Consider the following 16,913-nt stretch of genomic DNA (forward strand, 5'->3'; position numbering starts at 1 on the left):
TAGCTCCAGTCGTTTCTGTAAAATATAAAGCCTCCTCGTGCACCTCAGGACGCCGCCCCCCCCCCCCCCCCCCCCCCCCCCCGCGTCCCCAAAGCTCCTCGCAACCAACATAGGGCTTTTCGAAAGAGGCGCCGACTATGAAATTTGGCATGCTTGGTAATGTCCTGATGGGTGCAAGACGAAAAGCTTTGACAGCACGTCCCTTTTTTGTTCCCAGTAATACTCGAGCTGCACACCGGCAATTAACGACTTTGAGAGTCCTGCTCACTCTTCATGTGAAAATCACTGCGGCCAGTTAGTGCACAGCAAGAGTCCACAATCAGATACGTGACTGGATAGCCTGTTCAACGTTGACCGAGGAATAGATATTGACTCCCAGGCGTCGAGAAGGACTCTCTTTTGCTTTTCTTATGATCGATGGGCGGGGTGTGGGCGGATGAGCCGCGGAGGACGTGTCCAATAATTGGTGGGGGGGGGGGGGGGAGATAGGGGGCGGGGTTATTAATGGTCGCGATTACGGTGCTTTACTCGATGTCCACTGTGAGCAAAAAAAGACCCAATGACAAAACGGGTTGGTTTGGATCAACTGTTTTATTGAACAAATACAAATCGCGGCTCCCCCCCCCCCCCCCCCCCCTCCCCCCCTGCCCGCTGGGCCGTCAGAGCAGGAGAAACAGGGACGGTTCGGCCGTCGAGGAGAAGTAAAAGACGAGACTAACAATTCATACAGAAAGTCGGAACGCAGGTTCCCAAAGTGCGAATTGGCAGCGGTAGGCGTGGAGACGGTTGGCGGCCAGCTGTAGTCCAGCATGTATACCCACCAGCCCCCCCTTCCCCACCCACCACCTCCTGCCCACCCCTTCCCCTGCCCCCCCCCTCCCCACCCGCCCAAAGACAACAACCCCAGTCCCTCAACGTGACTCGAGAGCCGGCACCATGGCGTAGTTTCTCGCGTTACCAGCTGGGGGCGGTGTTGGCAAGCCGTCGCATTCGCCTGCAGGGTTTCAAAAAGAAAAGAGGGGGGGGAGGCAAGGCAGATCAGCAAGATTTCGACCCAGAAACCACCTCCATGTCGCAATAAGCATAAAGCGTGTTATAGTTCCACTGGTTCTTGGGTAGTGAGGGGGGGGGGGGGGGGGTTGCAATTGTTGCCCATCACTAATTGCCCGAGAGGCTCGCTCGGCTATTTCACAAGGCATTTAAGAGTCAACCACTTGCTTGTGGGTCCACTATTCAGGGAGCTGCACTGTCAGAGGGTCAGTACTGAGGGAGTGCCGCACTGTCAGAGGGTCAGTACTGAGGGAGTGCTGCACTGTCAGAGGGTCAGTACTGAGGGAGTGTTGCACTGTCAGAGGGTCAGTACTGAGGGAGAGCCGCACTGTCAGAGGGTCAGTACTGAGGGAGTGCCGCACTGTCAGAGGGTCAGTACTGAGGGAGTGCTGCACTGTCAGAGGGTCAGTACTGAGGGAGTACTGCACTGTCAGAGGGTCAGTACTGAGGGAGTGCTGCACTGTCAGAGGGTCAGTACTGAGGGAGTGCTGCACTGTCAGAGGGACAGTACTGAGGGAGTGCTGCACTGTCAGAGGGTCAGTACTGAGGGAGTGCCGCACTGTCAGAGGGTCAATACTGAGGGAGTGCTGCACTGTCAGAGGGTCAGTACTGAGGGAGCCCCGCACTGTCAGAGAGTCAGTACTGAGGGAGTGCCGCACTGTCAGAGGGTCAGTACTGAGGGAGTGCCACACTGACAGAGGGTTAATACTGAGGGAGTGCCGCACTGTCAGAGGGTCAGTACTGAGGGAGTGCTGCACTGTCAGAGGGTCAGTACTGAGGGAGTACTGCACTGTCAGAGGGTCTGTACTGAGGGAGTGCTGCACTGTCAGAGGGTCAGTACTGAGGGAGTGCCACACTGTCAGAGGGTCAGTACTGAGGGAGTGCCGCACTGTCAGAGGGTTAATACTGAGGGAGTGCCGCACTGTCAGAGGGTCAGTTCTGAGGGAGTGCCGCACTGTCAGAGGGTTAATACTGAGGGAGTGCCGCATTGTCAGAGGGTCAGTACTGAGGGAGTGCTGCACTGTCAGAGGGTCAGTACTGAGGGAGTGCTGCACTGTCAGAGGGTCTGTACTGAGGGAGTGCTGCACTGTCAGAGGGTCAGTACTGAGAGAGTGCCGCACTGTCAGAGGGTCAGTACTGAGGGAGTGCTGCACTGTCAGAGGGTCAGTACTGAGGGAGTGCTGTACTGTCAGAGGGTCAGTACTGAGGGAGCGCCGCACTGTCAGAGGGTCAGTACTGAGGGAGTGCTGCACTGTCAGAGGGTCAGTACTGAGGGAGTGCCGCACTGTCAGAGGGTCAGTACTGAGGGAGTGCTGCACTGTCAGAGGGTCAGTACTGAGGGAGTGCCGCACTGTCAGAGGGTCAGTACTGAGGGAGTACCGCACTGTCAGAGGGTCAGTACTGAGGGAGTGCTGCACTGTCAGAGGGTCAGTACTGAGGGAGTGCCGCACTGTCAGAGGGTCAGTACTGAGGGAGTGCCGCACTGTCAGAGGGTCAGTACTGAGGGAGCGCCGCACTGTCAGAGGGTCAGTACTGAGGGAGTGCCGCACTGTCAGAGAGTCAGTACTGAGGGAGTGCCGCACTGTCAGAGAGTCAGTACTGAGGGAGCGCCGCACTGTCAGAGGGTCAGTACTGAGGGAGTGCCGCACTGTCAGAGGGTCAGTACTGAGGGAGTGCCGCACTGTCAGAGGGTCAGTACTGAGGGAGTGCTGCACTGTCAGAGGGTCAGTACTGAGGGAATGCTGCACTGTCAGAGGGTAAGTACTGAGGGAGTGCCGCACTGTCAGAGGGTCAGTACTGAGGGAGTGCTGCACTGTCAGAGGGTCAGTACTGAGGGAGTGCTGCACTGTCAGAGGGTCAGTACTGAGGGAGCGCTGCACTGTCAGAGGGTCAGTACCGAGGGAGTGCCGCACTGTCAGAGGGTCAGTACTGAGGGAGTGCCACACTGTCAGAGGGTCAGTACTGAGGGAGTGCCGCACTGTCAGAGGGTCAGTACTGAGGGAGTGCTGCACTGTCAGAGGGTCAGTACTGAGGGAGTGCTGCACTGTCAGAGGGTCAGTACTGAGGGAGTGCTGCACTGTCAGAGGGTCAGTACTGAGGGAGTGCCGCACTGTCAGAGGGTCAGTACTGAGGGAGTGCTGCACTGTCAGAGGGTCAGTACTGAGGGAGTGCCGCACTGTCAGAGGATCAGTACTGAGGGAGTGCTGCACTGTCAGAGGGTCAGTACAGAGGGAGTGCCGCACTGTCAGAGGGTCAGTACTGAGGGAGTGCCGCACTGTCAGAGGGTCAGTACTGAGGGAGTGCCGCACTGTCAGAGGGTCAGAACTGAGGGAGTGCCGCACTGTCAGAGGGTCAGTACTGAGGGAGTGCTGCACTGTCACTGGATCAAAACCTGCAACTTCCTTGCTAACAGCAGTGTGGGAGAACCTGCCACACATGAACTGCAGAGGATTAAGACAGTGGTCACCAGCACCTACCCAACTTCTTACCAGCCACATTCACATCTTGTAACAGAATAATAGCCGTGTGCGGCCCAGCTGCCTTTTATAATAATAATATTTATTGTCACAAGTAGGCTTACATTAACACTGCAATGACGTTACTGTGAAAAGCCCCAAGTTGCCACATTCCTGCGTCTGTTCGGGTCACAGAGGGAGAATTCAGAATGTCCAAATTTGCCGCTGTTTGTGTTTCACACGGGGGGAAGTGATGGTGTTTTGGTATTGTGACTGGACGAGCAATCCTGGATAATGGTCTGGGGACCCAGGTGGTGGAATTTAAACTCAATAAAAGATATCTGAAATTAAAAGTCTAACGATGACCATGAGGCCGTTGTCGATTGTTGTAAAAACCCATTTGGTTCACTGATGTCCGTTCGGGAAGGAAATATGCGGTCCTTACCCGGTCTGACCCACATGTGAATCCAGACCCACAGTAATGTGGTTGACTCTTAAACTGCGGCGGTTGAAGAAGGCAACGTATCAACACCTTCTGAAGGGCAACTTGGGATGGACGGTCAATGCTGGGTCCAACGTGACCCCCACATTGTGTAAATGAATTAAAGAAAACACGCAGGCCCTTTCCAATCAGACGTTCCTCTCACCCGTTAAAGAAATCTGACTAAACCATCCTCCGTCGTCTTGACCCAAGACCCTGTGAAATACACTGATGCTGTTCACCTGGGGTTGTGCCCTCTGGGGGGGGGGGGGGGGGGGGTGTTCCACACGCTCAGCACACTCTGACGTTTCTCATGATTGGCACCCCGAGTGGCTAATCCAATTTAAATTTGCCGTACCAGCCTCCCCGGACAGGTGCCGGAATGTGGCGACTAGGGGCTTTTCACACTAACTTCATTGAAGCCTACTCGTGACAATAAGCGATTTTCATTTCATTTTTTTTTCCATTATATGCTGTGCATTTACATAGCGACAGTGAGGAGTGGGCGACTGACCAGGGTGACTGTGGACGAGCCCACCCCTCCCCCCCCCCCCGCCCCCCTCACCTGTTACACCCTCCCTCAATCTCGACCCTTGGTGACGTACCTGGTATTTCTGTCCTGATCGCGAATCTTCTTCTCCATTTCGGCATCGGTCAGCGTCTCCAGCAGGGGGCACCACTGGTCAGCGTCGGTGGTGTTCCGGAGCGCACTCTCGACAATTGGCAGCGGATTCTCACTGGGAAATCAAATGAGGGGGTGGGGTGGGGAGTGGCGAGGTGGAGCAGTGAAGGGTGAGGGGGGGGATGGGTAAGGTGGGGGGGGAGAAACATTTTCAAATGCCAGGTGAGAGAGAATAGCAAGAGGATCAGATCTGAACAGATGTTTTCGCAACTTCAATTCAACACTGCACAGAACTCTGTACTCAAGCCCATCCCTGCTGTTCCTTAAGCAGCCAAGGGGCACAATGCAACATGGGAGGCAGGTTTGGTGGTAAACCGGTGCCAAAAGTGAATTTGGTAAAGCCCAAGTCACTTTCGTTGGCCATGCAATCGGACAGGGTCGAATGGTCACACGGGATGTGAAAAGAACAGTTATTGGGGAGTTTCCAATACCCTCGACACGACGGGAAACAACGCGATATCTTGGCACGGGTGGATTTTACCGTACATTGGTGCCAAACTTTAGCAGTGTGGTCGCTCCACTGATGGACTCGCTAAAGAAGCGTAGCAAATTCCAGTGGATAACGGAGTGTCAACAGGCATTTGACTGCCTGAAAACTGTGTTCGCCAATGCTCCTGTGTCGGAGAATTACAAGGGGCTCTGTGATCGGATTGAACTAAAGTATCTGACTTTAAAGAGAAATGGTGTGGCGTAGAGAAATGGATGGATCGTGCAGAGACCTACTTGTCCAGAGAGGCTGTCAATCCAGAAGGATTTCAGTTGGAGGAAGAACTAAACTGGACTATGTTATTACAAATGTTTGCGTGTTTTGTTTCGTTAAAGAAAAACGTATATTCCCTGAAAGTGAAAAGGTGAAAAACGTAACCATCTTGAAGTTGATGGTTTATTTTTTTTTTCTTGGGGGGAGGTGTCATGTGAGAGTACCTTTAAGCAATGAGTGTTGATCAAATAGCTGTAGTGGATGTACCTTTAAGAAATAGGTGTTTATCAGAGCTGTAGTGGATGTACCTTTAAGAAATGGGTGTTTATCAAATACCTGTAGTGGATGTACCTTTAAGAAATGGGTGTTTATCAAATAGCTGCAGTGATGTCAGAGTGTGGGTGGAGCTGGGCTGTCTGTTTCTACTTTCGTTTTTGAGCTGGCAGTTACAGTGTATGTTTAGGTTCGTTTTCAGAATTGGAGATGCATCCAGCGAAACAAGGTGTAATTTAGATGTCTCTCTGTATAAAAAGAATTGTCTTCAGATCACTTGCTAATTTAAAAGTGCTCTCAGTAGAGAATTGAAACCTGATGTCTTTGTTAAAGAGGGTGTTTGCCTTATGGATGTTGCTATGAAAGATTAAGGGTTACTTATAGAGTACTGTATTCTTTGGGGGGAGTATTTGAGTTGATAGTTGCTGAGATGTTTACTGCGTGTTTATAAAATGTTAACTGGATTCATAGAATAAACATTGTTTTGTTTTAAAGGTACTTTGGGTCACATCTGCAGAGTGGGTCGTGTGCTCCCCATACCACAATCTATTAAAAATTGTGAGTCAGGTGAACTTCATGAGTCACTTTGGGGTTCTCTAAACCCTGGCACACAACATGAGGGAGTGCTGCACTGTCAGAGGGTCAGTACTGAGGGAGTGCTGCACTGTCAGAGGGTCAGTACTGAGGGAGCGCTGCACTGTCAGAGGGTCAGTACTGAGGGAGTACTACACTGTCAGAGGGTCAGTACTGAGGGAGTGCCGCACTGTCAAAGGGTCAGTACTGAGGGAGTACCGCACTGTCAGAGGGTCAGTACTGAGGGAGTGCTGCGCTGTCAGAGGGCCAGTACTGAGGGAGTGCTGCACTGTCAGAGTGTCAGTACTGAGGGAGTGCTGCACTGTCAGAGGGACAGTACTGAGGGAGTGCCGCACTGTCAGAGGGTCAGTACTGAGGGAGTGCTACACTGTCAGAGGGTCAGTGCTGAGGGAGTGCTGCACTGTCAGAGGGTCAGTACTGAGGGAGTGCTACACTGTCAGAGGGTCAGTACTGAGGGAGTGCCGCACTGTCAGAGTGTCAGTACTGAGGGAGTGCTGCACTGTCAGAGGGAAAGTACTGAGGGAGTGCCGCACTGTCAGAGGGTCAGTACTGAGGGAGTGCCGCACTGTCAGAGGGTCAGTACTGAGGGAGTGCCGCACTGTCAGAGGGTCAGTACTGAGGGAGTGTCGCACTGTCAGAGGGTCAGTACTGAGGGAGCGCTGCACTGTCAGAGGGTCAGTACTGAGGGAGCGCTGCACTGTCAGAGGGTCAGTACTGAGGGAGTGCTGCACTGTCAGAGGGTCAGTACTGAGGGAGTGCTGCACTGTCAGAGGGTCAGTACTGAGGGAGTGCCGCACTGTCAGAGGGTCAGTACTGAGGGAGTGCTGCACTGTCAGAGGGTCAGTACTGAGGGAGTGCCGCACTGTCAGAGGGTCAGTACTGAGGGAGTGCCGCACTGTCAGAGGGTCAGTACTGAGGGAGTGCTGCACTGTCAGAGGGTCAGTACTGAGGGAGTGCTGCACTGTCAGAGGGTCAGTACTGAGGGAGTGCCGCACTGTCAGAGGGTCAGTACTGAGGGAGTGCTACACTGTCAGAGGGTCAGTACTGAGGGAGTGCCGCACTGTCAGAGGGTCAGTACTGAGGGAGGGCTGCACTGTCAGAGGGTCAGTACTGAGGGAGTGCTGCACTGTCAGAGGGTCAGTACTGAGGGAGTGCTGCACTGTCAGAGGGTCAGTACTGAGGGAGTGCTGCACTGTCAGAGGGTCAGTGCTGGGGGAGTGCCGCACTGTCAGTGGGTCAGTACTGAGGGAGTGCCGCACTGTCAGAGGGTCAGTACTGAGGGAGTGCTGCACTGTCAGAGGGTCAGTACTGAGGGAGTGCTGCACTGTCAGAGGGTCAGTACTGAGGGAATGCTGCACTGTCAGAGGGTCAGTACTGAGGGAGTGCTGCACTGTCAGAGGGTCAGTACTGAGGGAGTGCCGCACTGTCAGAGGGTCAGAAATAAGTGAATTCCGCACTGTCCGAGGGTCAGTACTGAGGGAGTGCCGCACTGTCAGAGGGTCAGTACTGAGGGAGTGCCGCACTGTCAGAGGGTCAGTACTGAGGGAGTGTCGCACTGTCAGAGGGTCAGTACTGAGGGAGTGCTGCACTGTCAGAGGGTCAGTACTGAGGGAGTGCCGCACTGTCAGAGGGTCAGTACTGAGGGAGTGCCGCACTGTCAGAGGGTCAGTACTGAGGGAGTGCTGCACTGTCAGAGGGTCAGTACTGAGGGAGTGCTGCACTGTCAGAGGGTCAGTACTGAGGGAGTGCTGCACTGTCAGAGGGTCAGTACTGAGGGAGTGCTGCACTGTCAGAGGGTCAGTACTGAGGGAGTGCTGTACCTGTCAAGGAGACAGAATGTTGAAGATCTGCATTCTCCTACCTTGTGGATGAGACATCAAAGCCATGCCCTATCTACCCTCTCCGACAGAAGAGAAAATATTCAACGGTTCCCATTCGAAGGACAGGGCGGCGTGGTGACGCAGTGGTTAGCACAGCTGTCTCAGGACGCCGAGGACCCGGCTTCGATTCCAGCCCCGGGTCACTGTCCGTGTGGAGTTTGCACATTCTCCCCGTGTGCGCGTGGGTCTCTCCCCCACAACCCAAAGATGTGCAGGGTAGATGAATTGGCTGCGCTAAATTGCCCCTTAATGGGGAAAAAATAAATTGGGCACTTTAAATTGATATGATTTTTAAAAAACCATTCAAAGGGTTGTCGTGCGTGGTGTGGTTCTCAGCAGTGGCCTATGGGCAGCACTGATTCCTCAACCAAGGTCATTAAATGCAACCATCCTGGAAGATTAGTGCGCAGAGACAGAGCTGCCGCTCTCCATCCCTGACCACACTTCCAAGGTGAAAACTACTTTGTTCGTCGCAGAGCTTTCAAGTGCTGGACTAAATGCTTCTTGAACGTTGTGAGGGTTGCCGTCTCTGTCAACGTCTGGCAATGTGTTCCAGATTCCCATCACCCTTTGGGTGAAAAAGTGTTTCCTCAAATAGCCTCTCGACCTCCTTCCCTTGACCTTCAATCGAACCCCCCCTGGTCACTGACCTCTCTGCTAAGGGGAAAGTGTTCTTCCTGTCTTACTTAAGTCTCTCATCACTTTGTGCACCTCGATCAGGTATCCCCCCCCCCCCCCCCCCCAACCTCCCGGCCTTCTCTGCTCCAAGGAAAACAACCCCAGCCTAACCAGCCTCTCCTCATAGCTGAAACGCACCAGCCCTGGGCAATATCCTGGTGAATCTCCTCCGCACCCCCCTCCAGAGCAATCACATCCTCCCTATAATGTGGCGACGAGAACTACAGACAGTAATCCAGCTGTGACCAAATCAGCGTTTGATACAGCTCCACCATAACCTCCCTATATTCTGTGCCTCGGCTAATACAACATTACAGCACAGTACAAGCCCTTCGGCCCTCGATGTTGCGCCGGCCTGTGAAACCCCTCTAAAGCCCATTTACACTATTCCCTTATCGTCCATATGACTATCCAATGACCATTTGAATGCGTTTAGTATTGGTGAGTCCCCTACTGTTTCAGACAAGGCATTCCACGCCCTTACTACTCTCTGAGTAAAGAACCTACCTCTGACATCTGTCCTATATCTATCTCCCCTCAATTTAAAGCTATGTCCCTTTGTGCTGGACATCACCATCCGAGGAAAAAGGCTCTCACTGTCGACCCTATCTAATCCTCTGATCATCTTGTATGCCTCAATTAAGTCACCTCTTAACCTTCTTCTCTCGAACGAAAACAGCCTCCGGTCCCTCAGCCTTTCCTCATATGATCTTCCCTCCATACCAGGCAACATCCTTGTAAATCTCCTCTGTACCCTTTCCAATGCTTCCACATCCTTCCTATAATGCGGCGACCAGAATTGCACGCAATACTCCAAATGCGGCCTCACCAGAGTTTTGTACAACTGCAACATGACCTCATGGCTCCGAAACTCAATCCCTCCACCAATAAAAGCTAACACACCATACGCCTTCTTCCAACCCTCTCAACCTGGGTGGCAACTTTCAGGGATCTATGTACATGGACACCGAGATGATGAAGACAAGTGTCCCAGATGCCTCCTTAACCACCTCATCGACCTGTCCTGCTGCCTACAGGGATCCTTGGACATGCACAGAAAGATCCCTCAGGTCCTCTGTACGTCTGATCGACAGACCACAAAAAAGGACTTTGGGATGTCCTGAATGTGAGAAAGGTGTTGCCGAGATGCAAGGCCTTGTCCCTTTCGGACTGTTTCTCGTAGAGTCAAGAAGGACGTTGGTGGAGGACAGGATGAGGCCTACCTGCGGCCCCCAGAGGGTGAAAGGTCAGTGGCAAAGGACACTGTCCTGAACCAGTCTCCTCCCCAGCACCACCACCACCACCGAGACCCCCATCTCTCCACCGCACCACACTCCCCCCCCCCCCCCAACACCCAACCCCTCCCATTTGTGCTGGTGGGGCACCGAAATGCGCAAGCCTAACAGACCTGAACGCGTACGTTCTCTGGTGCCAGCTCAGCTGCCCACGAATGCTGTAGGCGATGGTGGTGACAAACTCCCCGCCCAGGCCCAGCTCCGAGCACAACTTCAGTGCAAACTTCTCGGGCGAGTTGTCCCTCTCCGACATGTCCCACTCGAACTGGTCCACCAGCAGGATGTTGCCGACGTGCGTGTTGAGCTGTGGGGAAGAGAACAAAGGCAGAGGTTAGTCCAAAGGCCACGGTGTGGAAGGGGGGGGGGGTTACCCGGGTTCACAGGGAGGGGAGCCAAAGCAGGAAGGGGATAAGATAATACACCAGGGAATTTTTCAGCCCCGCCTGACCATTAGTTTGGGATCGATGAGTCCGGTCGAGGGACACGGGTGTAATCCTGTAATACAATGAGGTAGGTGGGCTGGGCGGGCAGGAGGGGGATGTGTGGGACAGTGATACGGGGGTGTGGATTGGAGGGTCACTTGCCTTGATGATGACCCTCTGGTCAGTCTGGTCCTCCAGTATGCTGTCCATGGGGTAAGACTCCACTTGCTGGCGAATGGCCGAAGCCACGGCAGGCACGAAGTTCAGCGGGTTCAAATCCAGGTCATCGCAGAGGATCTCAGCAAACATCTCGGGCGAAATCAGCTTCTCTGCGGCAGACAAAGGGGCGGGAAAGAGCACAGCTCAGGAACGGAGGACGCGGGCGAAAGGCGGGCCGAGAGGGAAACATGGTGGGTCATCTCGTACCTGCGCATTTCCTCTGTGTGGGACGGAGCTACGCAGGCAGTACAGGATCAGGATAGACTCCTCCATTAGGCCATCGCCACTCAGTTTACATTCAAAGCCATTTAATCACAGGACAAATAATCCCGGGTACAGCAGTGTAGGGGTTATGTTACTGGGCAATAACCCAGGGTACAGCAGTGTAGGGGTTATGCTACTGGGCAATAACCCAGGGTACAGCAGTGTAGGGGTTATGTTACTGGGCAATAACCCAGGGTACAGCAGTGCAGGGGTTATGTTACTGGGCAATAACCCAGGGTACAGCAGTATAGGGGTTATGTTACTGCGCAATAATCCAGGGTACAGCAGTGTAGGGGTTATGTTACTGGGCAATAATCCAGTGTACAGCAGTGTAGGGGTTATGTTACTGGGCAATAATCCAGGGTACAGCAGTGTAGGGGTTATGTTACTGGGCAATAACCCAGGGTACAGCAGTGTAGGGGTTATGTTACTGGGCAATAACCCAGGGTACAGCAGTGTAGGGGTTATGTTACTGGGCAATAATCCAGGGTACAGCAGTGTAGGGGTTATGTTACTGGGCAATAATCCAGGGTACAGCAGTGTAGGGGTTATGTTACTGGGCAATAATCCAGTGTACAGCAGTGTAGGGGTTATGTTACTGGGCAATAATCCAGGGTACAGCAGTGTAGGGGTTATGTTACTGGGCAATAATCCAGGGTACAGCAGTGTAGGGGTTATGTTACTGGGCAATAATCCAGGGTACAGCAGTGTAGGGGTTATGTTACTGGGCAATAACCCAGGGTACAGCAGTGTAGGGGTTATGTTACTGGACAATAATCCAGGGTACAGCAGTGTAGGGGTTATGTTACTGGGCAATAATCCAGGGTACAGCAATGTAGGGGTTATGTTACTGGGCAATAACCCAGGGTACAGCAGTGTAGGGGTTATGTTACTGGGCAATAACCCAGGGTACAGCAGTGTAGGGGTTATGTTACTGAGCAATAATCCAGGGTACAGCAGTGTAGGGGTTATGTTACTGGGCAATAATCAAGGGTACAGCAGTGTAGGGGTTATGTTACTGGGCAATAATCAAGGGTACTGCAGTGTAGGGGTTATGTTACTGGGCAATAACCCAGGGTACAGCAGTGTAGGGGTTATGTTACTGGGCAATAATCCCGGGTACAGCAGTGTAGGGGTTATGTTGCTGGGCTATAATCCAGGGTACAGCAGTGTAGGGGTTATGTTACTGGGCAATAACCCAGGGTACAGCAGTGTAGGGGTTATGTTACTGGGCAATAACTCAGGGTACAGCAGTGTAGGGGTTATGTTACTGGGTAATAATCCAGGGTACAGCAGTGTAGGGGTTATGTTACTGGGCAATAACCCAGGGTACAGCAGTGTAGGATTTATGTTACTGAGCAATAATCCAGGGTACAGCAGTGTAGGGATTATGTTACTGGGCAATAATCCCGGGTACAGCAGTGTAGGGGTTATGTTACTGGGCTATAATCCCGGGTACAGCAGTGTAGGGGTTATGTTACTGGTCAATAACCCAGGGTACAGCAGTGTAGGGGTTATGTTACTGGGCAATAATCCCGGGTACAGCAGTGTAGGGGTTATGTTACTGGGCTATAATCCCGGGTACAGCAGTGTAGGGGTTATGTTACTGGTCAATAACCCAGGGTACAGCAATGTAGGGGTTATGTTACTGGGCAATACCCCAGGGTACAGCAGTGTAGGGGTTATGTTACTGGGCAATAACCCAGGGTACAGCAGTGTAGGGGTTATGTTACTGGGCAATAATCCCGGGTACAGCAGTGTAGGGGTTATGTTACTGGGCAATAATCCCGGGTACAGCAGTGTAGGGGTTATGTTACTGGGCAATAACCCAGGGTACAGCAGTGTAGGGGTTATGTTATTGGGCAATAATCCAGGGTACAGCAGTGTAGGGGTTATGTTGCTGGGCTATAATCCAGTGTACAGCAGTGTAGGGGTTATGTTACTGGGCAATAATCCAGGGTACAGCAGTGTAGGGGTTATGTTACTGGTCAATAATCCAGGGTACAGCAGTGTAGGGGTTATGTTACTGGGCAATAATCCAGGGTACAGCAGTGTAGGGGTTATGTTACTGGGGAATAATCCAGGGTACAGCAGTGTAGGGGTTATGTTACTGGGGAATAATCCAGGGTACAGCAGTGTAGGGGTTATGTTACTGGGCAATAATCCAGGGTACAGCAGTGTAGGGGTTATGTTACTGGGCAATAATCCAGGGTACAGCAGTGTAGGGGTTATGTTACTGGGCAATAATCCAGGGTACAGCAGTGTAGGGGTTATGTTACTGGGCAATAATCCAGGGTACAGCAGTGTGGGGGTTATGTTACTGGGCAATAACCCAGGGTACAGCAGTGTAGGGGTTATGTTACTGGGCAATAATCCAGGGTACAGCAGTGTAGGGGTTATGTTACTGGGCAATAATCCAGGGTACAGCAGTGTAGGGGTTATGTTACTGGGCAATAATCCAGGGTACAGCAGTGTGGGGGTTATGTTACTGGGCAATAATCCAGGGTACAGCAGTGTAGGGGATATGTTACTGGGCAATAATCCCGGGTACAGCAGTGTAGGGGTTATGTTACTGGGCAATAATCCCGGGTACAGCAGTGTAGGGGTTATGTTACTGGGCAATAACCCCGGGTACAGCAGTGTAGGGGTTATGTTACTGGGCAATAATCCCGGGTACAGCAGTGTAGGGGTTATGTTGCTGGGCTATAATCCAGGGTACAGCAGTGTAGGGGTTATGTTACTGGGCAATAACCCAGGGTACAGCAGTGTAGGGGTTATGTTACTGGGCAATAACTCAGGGTACAGCAGTGTAGGGGTTATGTTACTGGGTAATAATCCAGGGTACAGCAGTGTAGGGGTTATGTTACTGGGCAATAACCCAGGGTACAGCAGTGTAGGATTTATGTTACTGAGCAATAATCCAGGGTACAGCAGTGTAGGGATTATGTTACTGGGCAATAATCCCGGGTACAGCAGTGTAGGGGTTATGTTACTGGGCTATAATCCCGGGTACAGCAGTGTAGGGGTTATGTTACTGGTCAATAACCCAGGGTACAGCAGTGTAGGGGTTATGTTACTGGGCAATAATCCCGGGTACAGCAGTGTAGGGGTTATGTTACTGGGCAATAATCCCGGGTACAGCAGTGTAGGGGTTATGTTACTGGGCAATAACCCAGGGTACAGCAGTGTAGGGGTTATGTTATTGGGCAATAATCCAGGGTACAGCAGTGTAGGGGTTATGTTGCTGGTCAATAATCCAGGGTACAGCAGTGTAGGGGTTATGTTACTGGGCAATAATCCAGGGTACAGCAGTGTAGGGGTTATGTTGCTGGTCAATAATCCAGGGTACAGCAGTGTAGGGGTTATGTTACTGGGCAATAATCCAGGGTACAGCAGTGTAGGGGTGCTCATCGTGTAATAATTATCCAGTGTCGTGTAGTTTTTTTCCTCACTGCAGAGTAATTTCTGTCTGCTCACCGTTCATGTTCCAGGTGAAGGTGTCTCGCAGTTTTTGGCCATCGATTTCCATGTCCAATCGGATTGGCACCAAGAGTTCAGGCTGGGCTGCATTTTCATGGATGACGGCTGGATCGTGGTCATCGAAACTGCGGAAATTGAGACACGTTTTAAAAATTAGTTCCCACAGGAGGTGGGTGTGGCTGGCTAGGCCTCGCGCTTGTTGGCCAACCTAACTGCCCCTGGGCAGGGTGGTGATGATCCCCAGGGTACAGGAGTGTCGGGGTTATGTTTTTTTAAATTCGCTAATGCGGGTGTGGGACTCGCCGGCTGGGGCAACATTTATATATTTCATTCCTATTTGACCTTGAACTGAGTGACTGGCGAGGTGGTTTCAGAGAGGGGCCGTTATGAGTCAACTGCATGCCTGTGGGCATCTGGAGTCACATGAGCCCAGACCACCCCCCACCCCACACCCCCCCAGACCCCCACCCCCACCCCACACCCCCCCCAGACCCCCACCCCCACCCCACACCCCCCGTGACCCCCACCCCCGCCGGATGTTGATAGTGGGGGATACAATGATGGCGATGCAGTCCAATGCCATGGGGAGATGGTTGCAGCCTCTCTTGTTGGAGATGCGCATTGCCTGGCACTTGTGTGGCACGAGTGTTACTTGCCATCTGTCAGCCCCGAGCCTGGATATTGTGCAAGCTTTCTGGATAGGAGGGAGCTGGGGAGAGAGGAGAGAGGGAAAGTGTGAGAGAGAGAGAGAGATAGAGTGTAAGAGAAAGAGTGAGAGAGAGAGTGAGAGAGAGAATGTGAGAGAGTGTGTGAGAGAGACTGTGTGAGAGAGTGTGAAAGAGAGTGTGAGAGAGAGTGTGAGAGAGTGAGAGAGTGTGAGAGAGTGTGAGAAAGTGTGAGAGAGAGTGTGAGAGTGTGTGTGAGAGTGTGAGAAAGTGAGAGAGTGAGAGAGTGTGAGAGTGTGTGAGTGAGTGTGAGAGAGAGTGAGAGAGAGTGTGAGAGAGAGTGAGAGAAAGAGTGTGAGTGAGAGAGTGTGTGAGAGAGTGAGAGAGAGTGTGAGAGGGAGTGTGAGAGAGAGTGTGAGAGAGAGAGTGTGAGAGAGAGTGTGAGAGAGAGTGTGAGAGAGAGAGTGTGAGAGAGAGAGTGTGAGAGAGGGAGTGTGAGAGAGAGAGTGTGAGAGAGAGTGTGAGAGAGAGAGTGAGATAGAATGTGTGTGTGAGTGAAATAGAGTGTGAAAGAAAGTGAGAGAGAGTGTGTGACAGTGTGTGAGAGAGAGTGTGTGTGAGAGAGTGTGAGTGTGAGAGAGTGCGAGAGAGAATGTGTGAGAGAGTGCGAGAGAGAATGTGAGAGAGAGTGTGAGAGAGAGTGTGAGAGAGAGTGTGAGAGAGAGTGTGAGAGAGTGCGAAAAGATGAGAGTGTGAGAAGATGAGAGTGTGAGAAGATGAGAGTGTGAGAGAATGAGTGAAAGTGTGAGAAAGACCGTGAGAGAAAGACTGTGAGAGAAAGAGTGTGAGAGAAAGAGTGTGAGAGAAAGAGTGTGAGAGAGTGTGAGCGAAAGAGTGTGAGAGAGAGTAAGAGAAAGTGTGAGAGAGCGTGAGAGACAGAGTGAGAGAGAGAGAATGAGAGTGAGCGAGCGAGTGAGTGTGAGAGAGAGTGTGAGAGAAAGTGTTTTGAGAGCGTGTGAGAGAGTGAGAGCGAGAGAGAGTATGGGAAAGAGTGTGAGAGTGTGAGATAGAATGTGTGTGTGAGAGTGAGAGAGATAGAGGGCGAAATTCTCCCCCCCCCACGACGGGTGGGAGAATAGCGGGAGGGCCTTCCCGACTTTTTTGACGCCCTCCCGCTATTCTCCCCCCCCCCGCCGAAATCCCGACACGAATCGCTGCCGCCGTTTTTTTACGGCCGGCAGCGATTCACAGCTGTTAGAAGGGCCGAAGTCCCAGCCCTTTACGACCTTTTTACGAACGGCAAACACACCTGGTCCTGCCATTCGTAAAAACGTCGTGACCACCTGGAAAAAAATAACCATGGCACCGATTGGCACGGCAGTACCACGGCCGTGCCAAGGGTGCCATGGGCCCGCGATCGGTGCCCACCGATCGCGGGCAGCGGGCCCGATGCCCGCGCACTATTTGTCCTTCCGCCGCCCCGCAGTATCAATACGCGGGGCGGCTGAGGGGCAACCCGGACCGCGCATGCGCGGGTTTCGCGCAAAACCGCGATGACGTCACCCGCGCATGCGCGGCTGACGTCATATGACGCGTCAGCCGGCGCTAAGTCCGACAAGCGGGCTTAACGATTTTCGTTAAGCCCGACTTGTCGGGGCCTCCGACGTCGGGCTGCTAGCCCCGACGGGGGACCAGAATCGGTCCCCCGTCGGGAAGGGGCGCGATGCCGTAAAACCCGCCCGGGTTTTACGGCAGTTTGACGATTTCTCCCGTT

The 16,913-nt window shown here is 52.6% G+C and overlaps 1 protein-coding gene across 1 annotated transcript; it reads right to left on the reverse strand.

Moving 5' to 3' along the window:
- Positions 1 to 880: 880 nt before the first annotated feature.
- LOC119967896 (SWI/SNF-related matrix-associated actin-dependent regulator of chromatin subfamily B member 1-like) lies at positions 881 to 14,603 on the reverse strand. The gene is made up of 5 exons (XM_038800993.1): positions 14,472 to 14,603; positions 10,674 to 10,840; positions 10,203 to 10,393; positions 4,593 to 4,724; positions 881 to 994 (listed from the first exon to the last, which is right to left on the reverse strand). Exons 1-5 carry the CDS (start codon positions 14,521 to 14,523, stop codon positions 955 to 957), a joined length of 582 nt encoding a protein of 193 aa, XP_038656921.1. The 5' UTR covers positions 14,524 to 14,603; the 3' UTR covers positions 881 to 954.
- Positions 14,604 to 16,913: the final 2,310 nt, after the last annotated feature.

The sequence above is a fragment of the Scyliorhinus canicula genome, chromosome 6 (genome assembly GCF_902713615.1).
Source record: "Scyliorhinus canicula chromosome 6, sScyCan1.1, whole genome shotgun sequence".
NCBI classification, from domain to species: domain Eukaryota; kingdom Metazoa; phylum Chordata; class Chondrichthyes; order Carcharhiniformes; family Scyliorhinidae; genus Scyliorhinus; species Scyliorhinus canicula.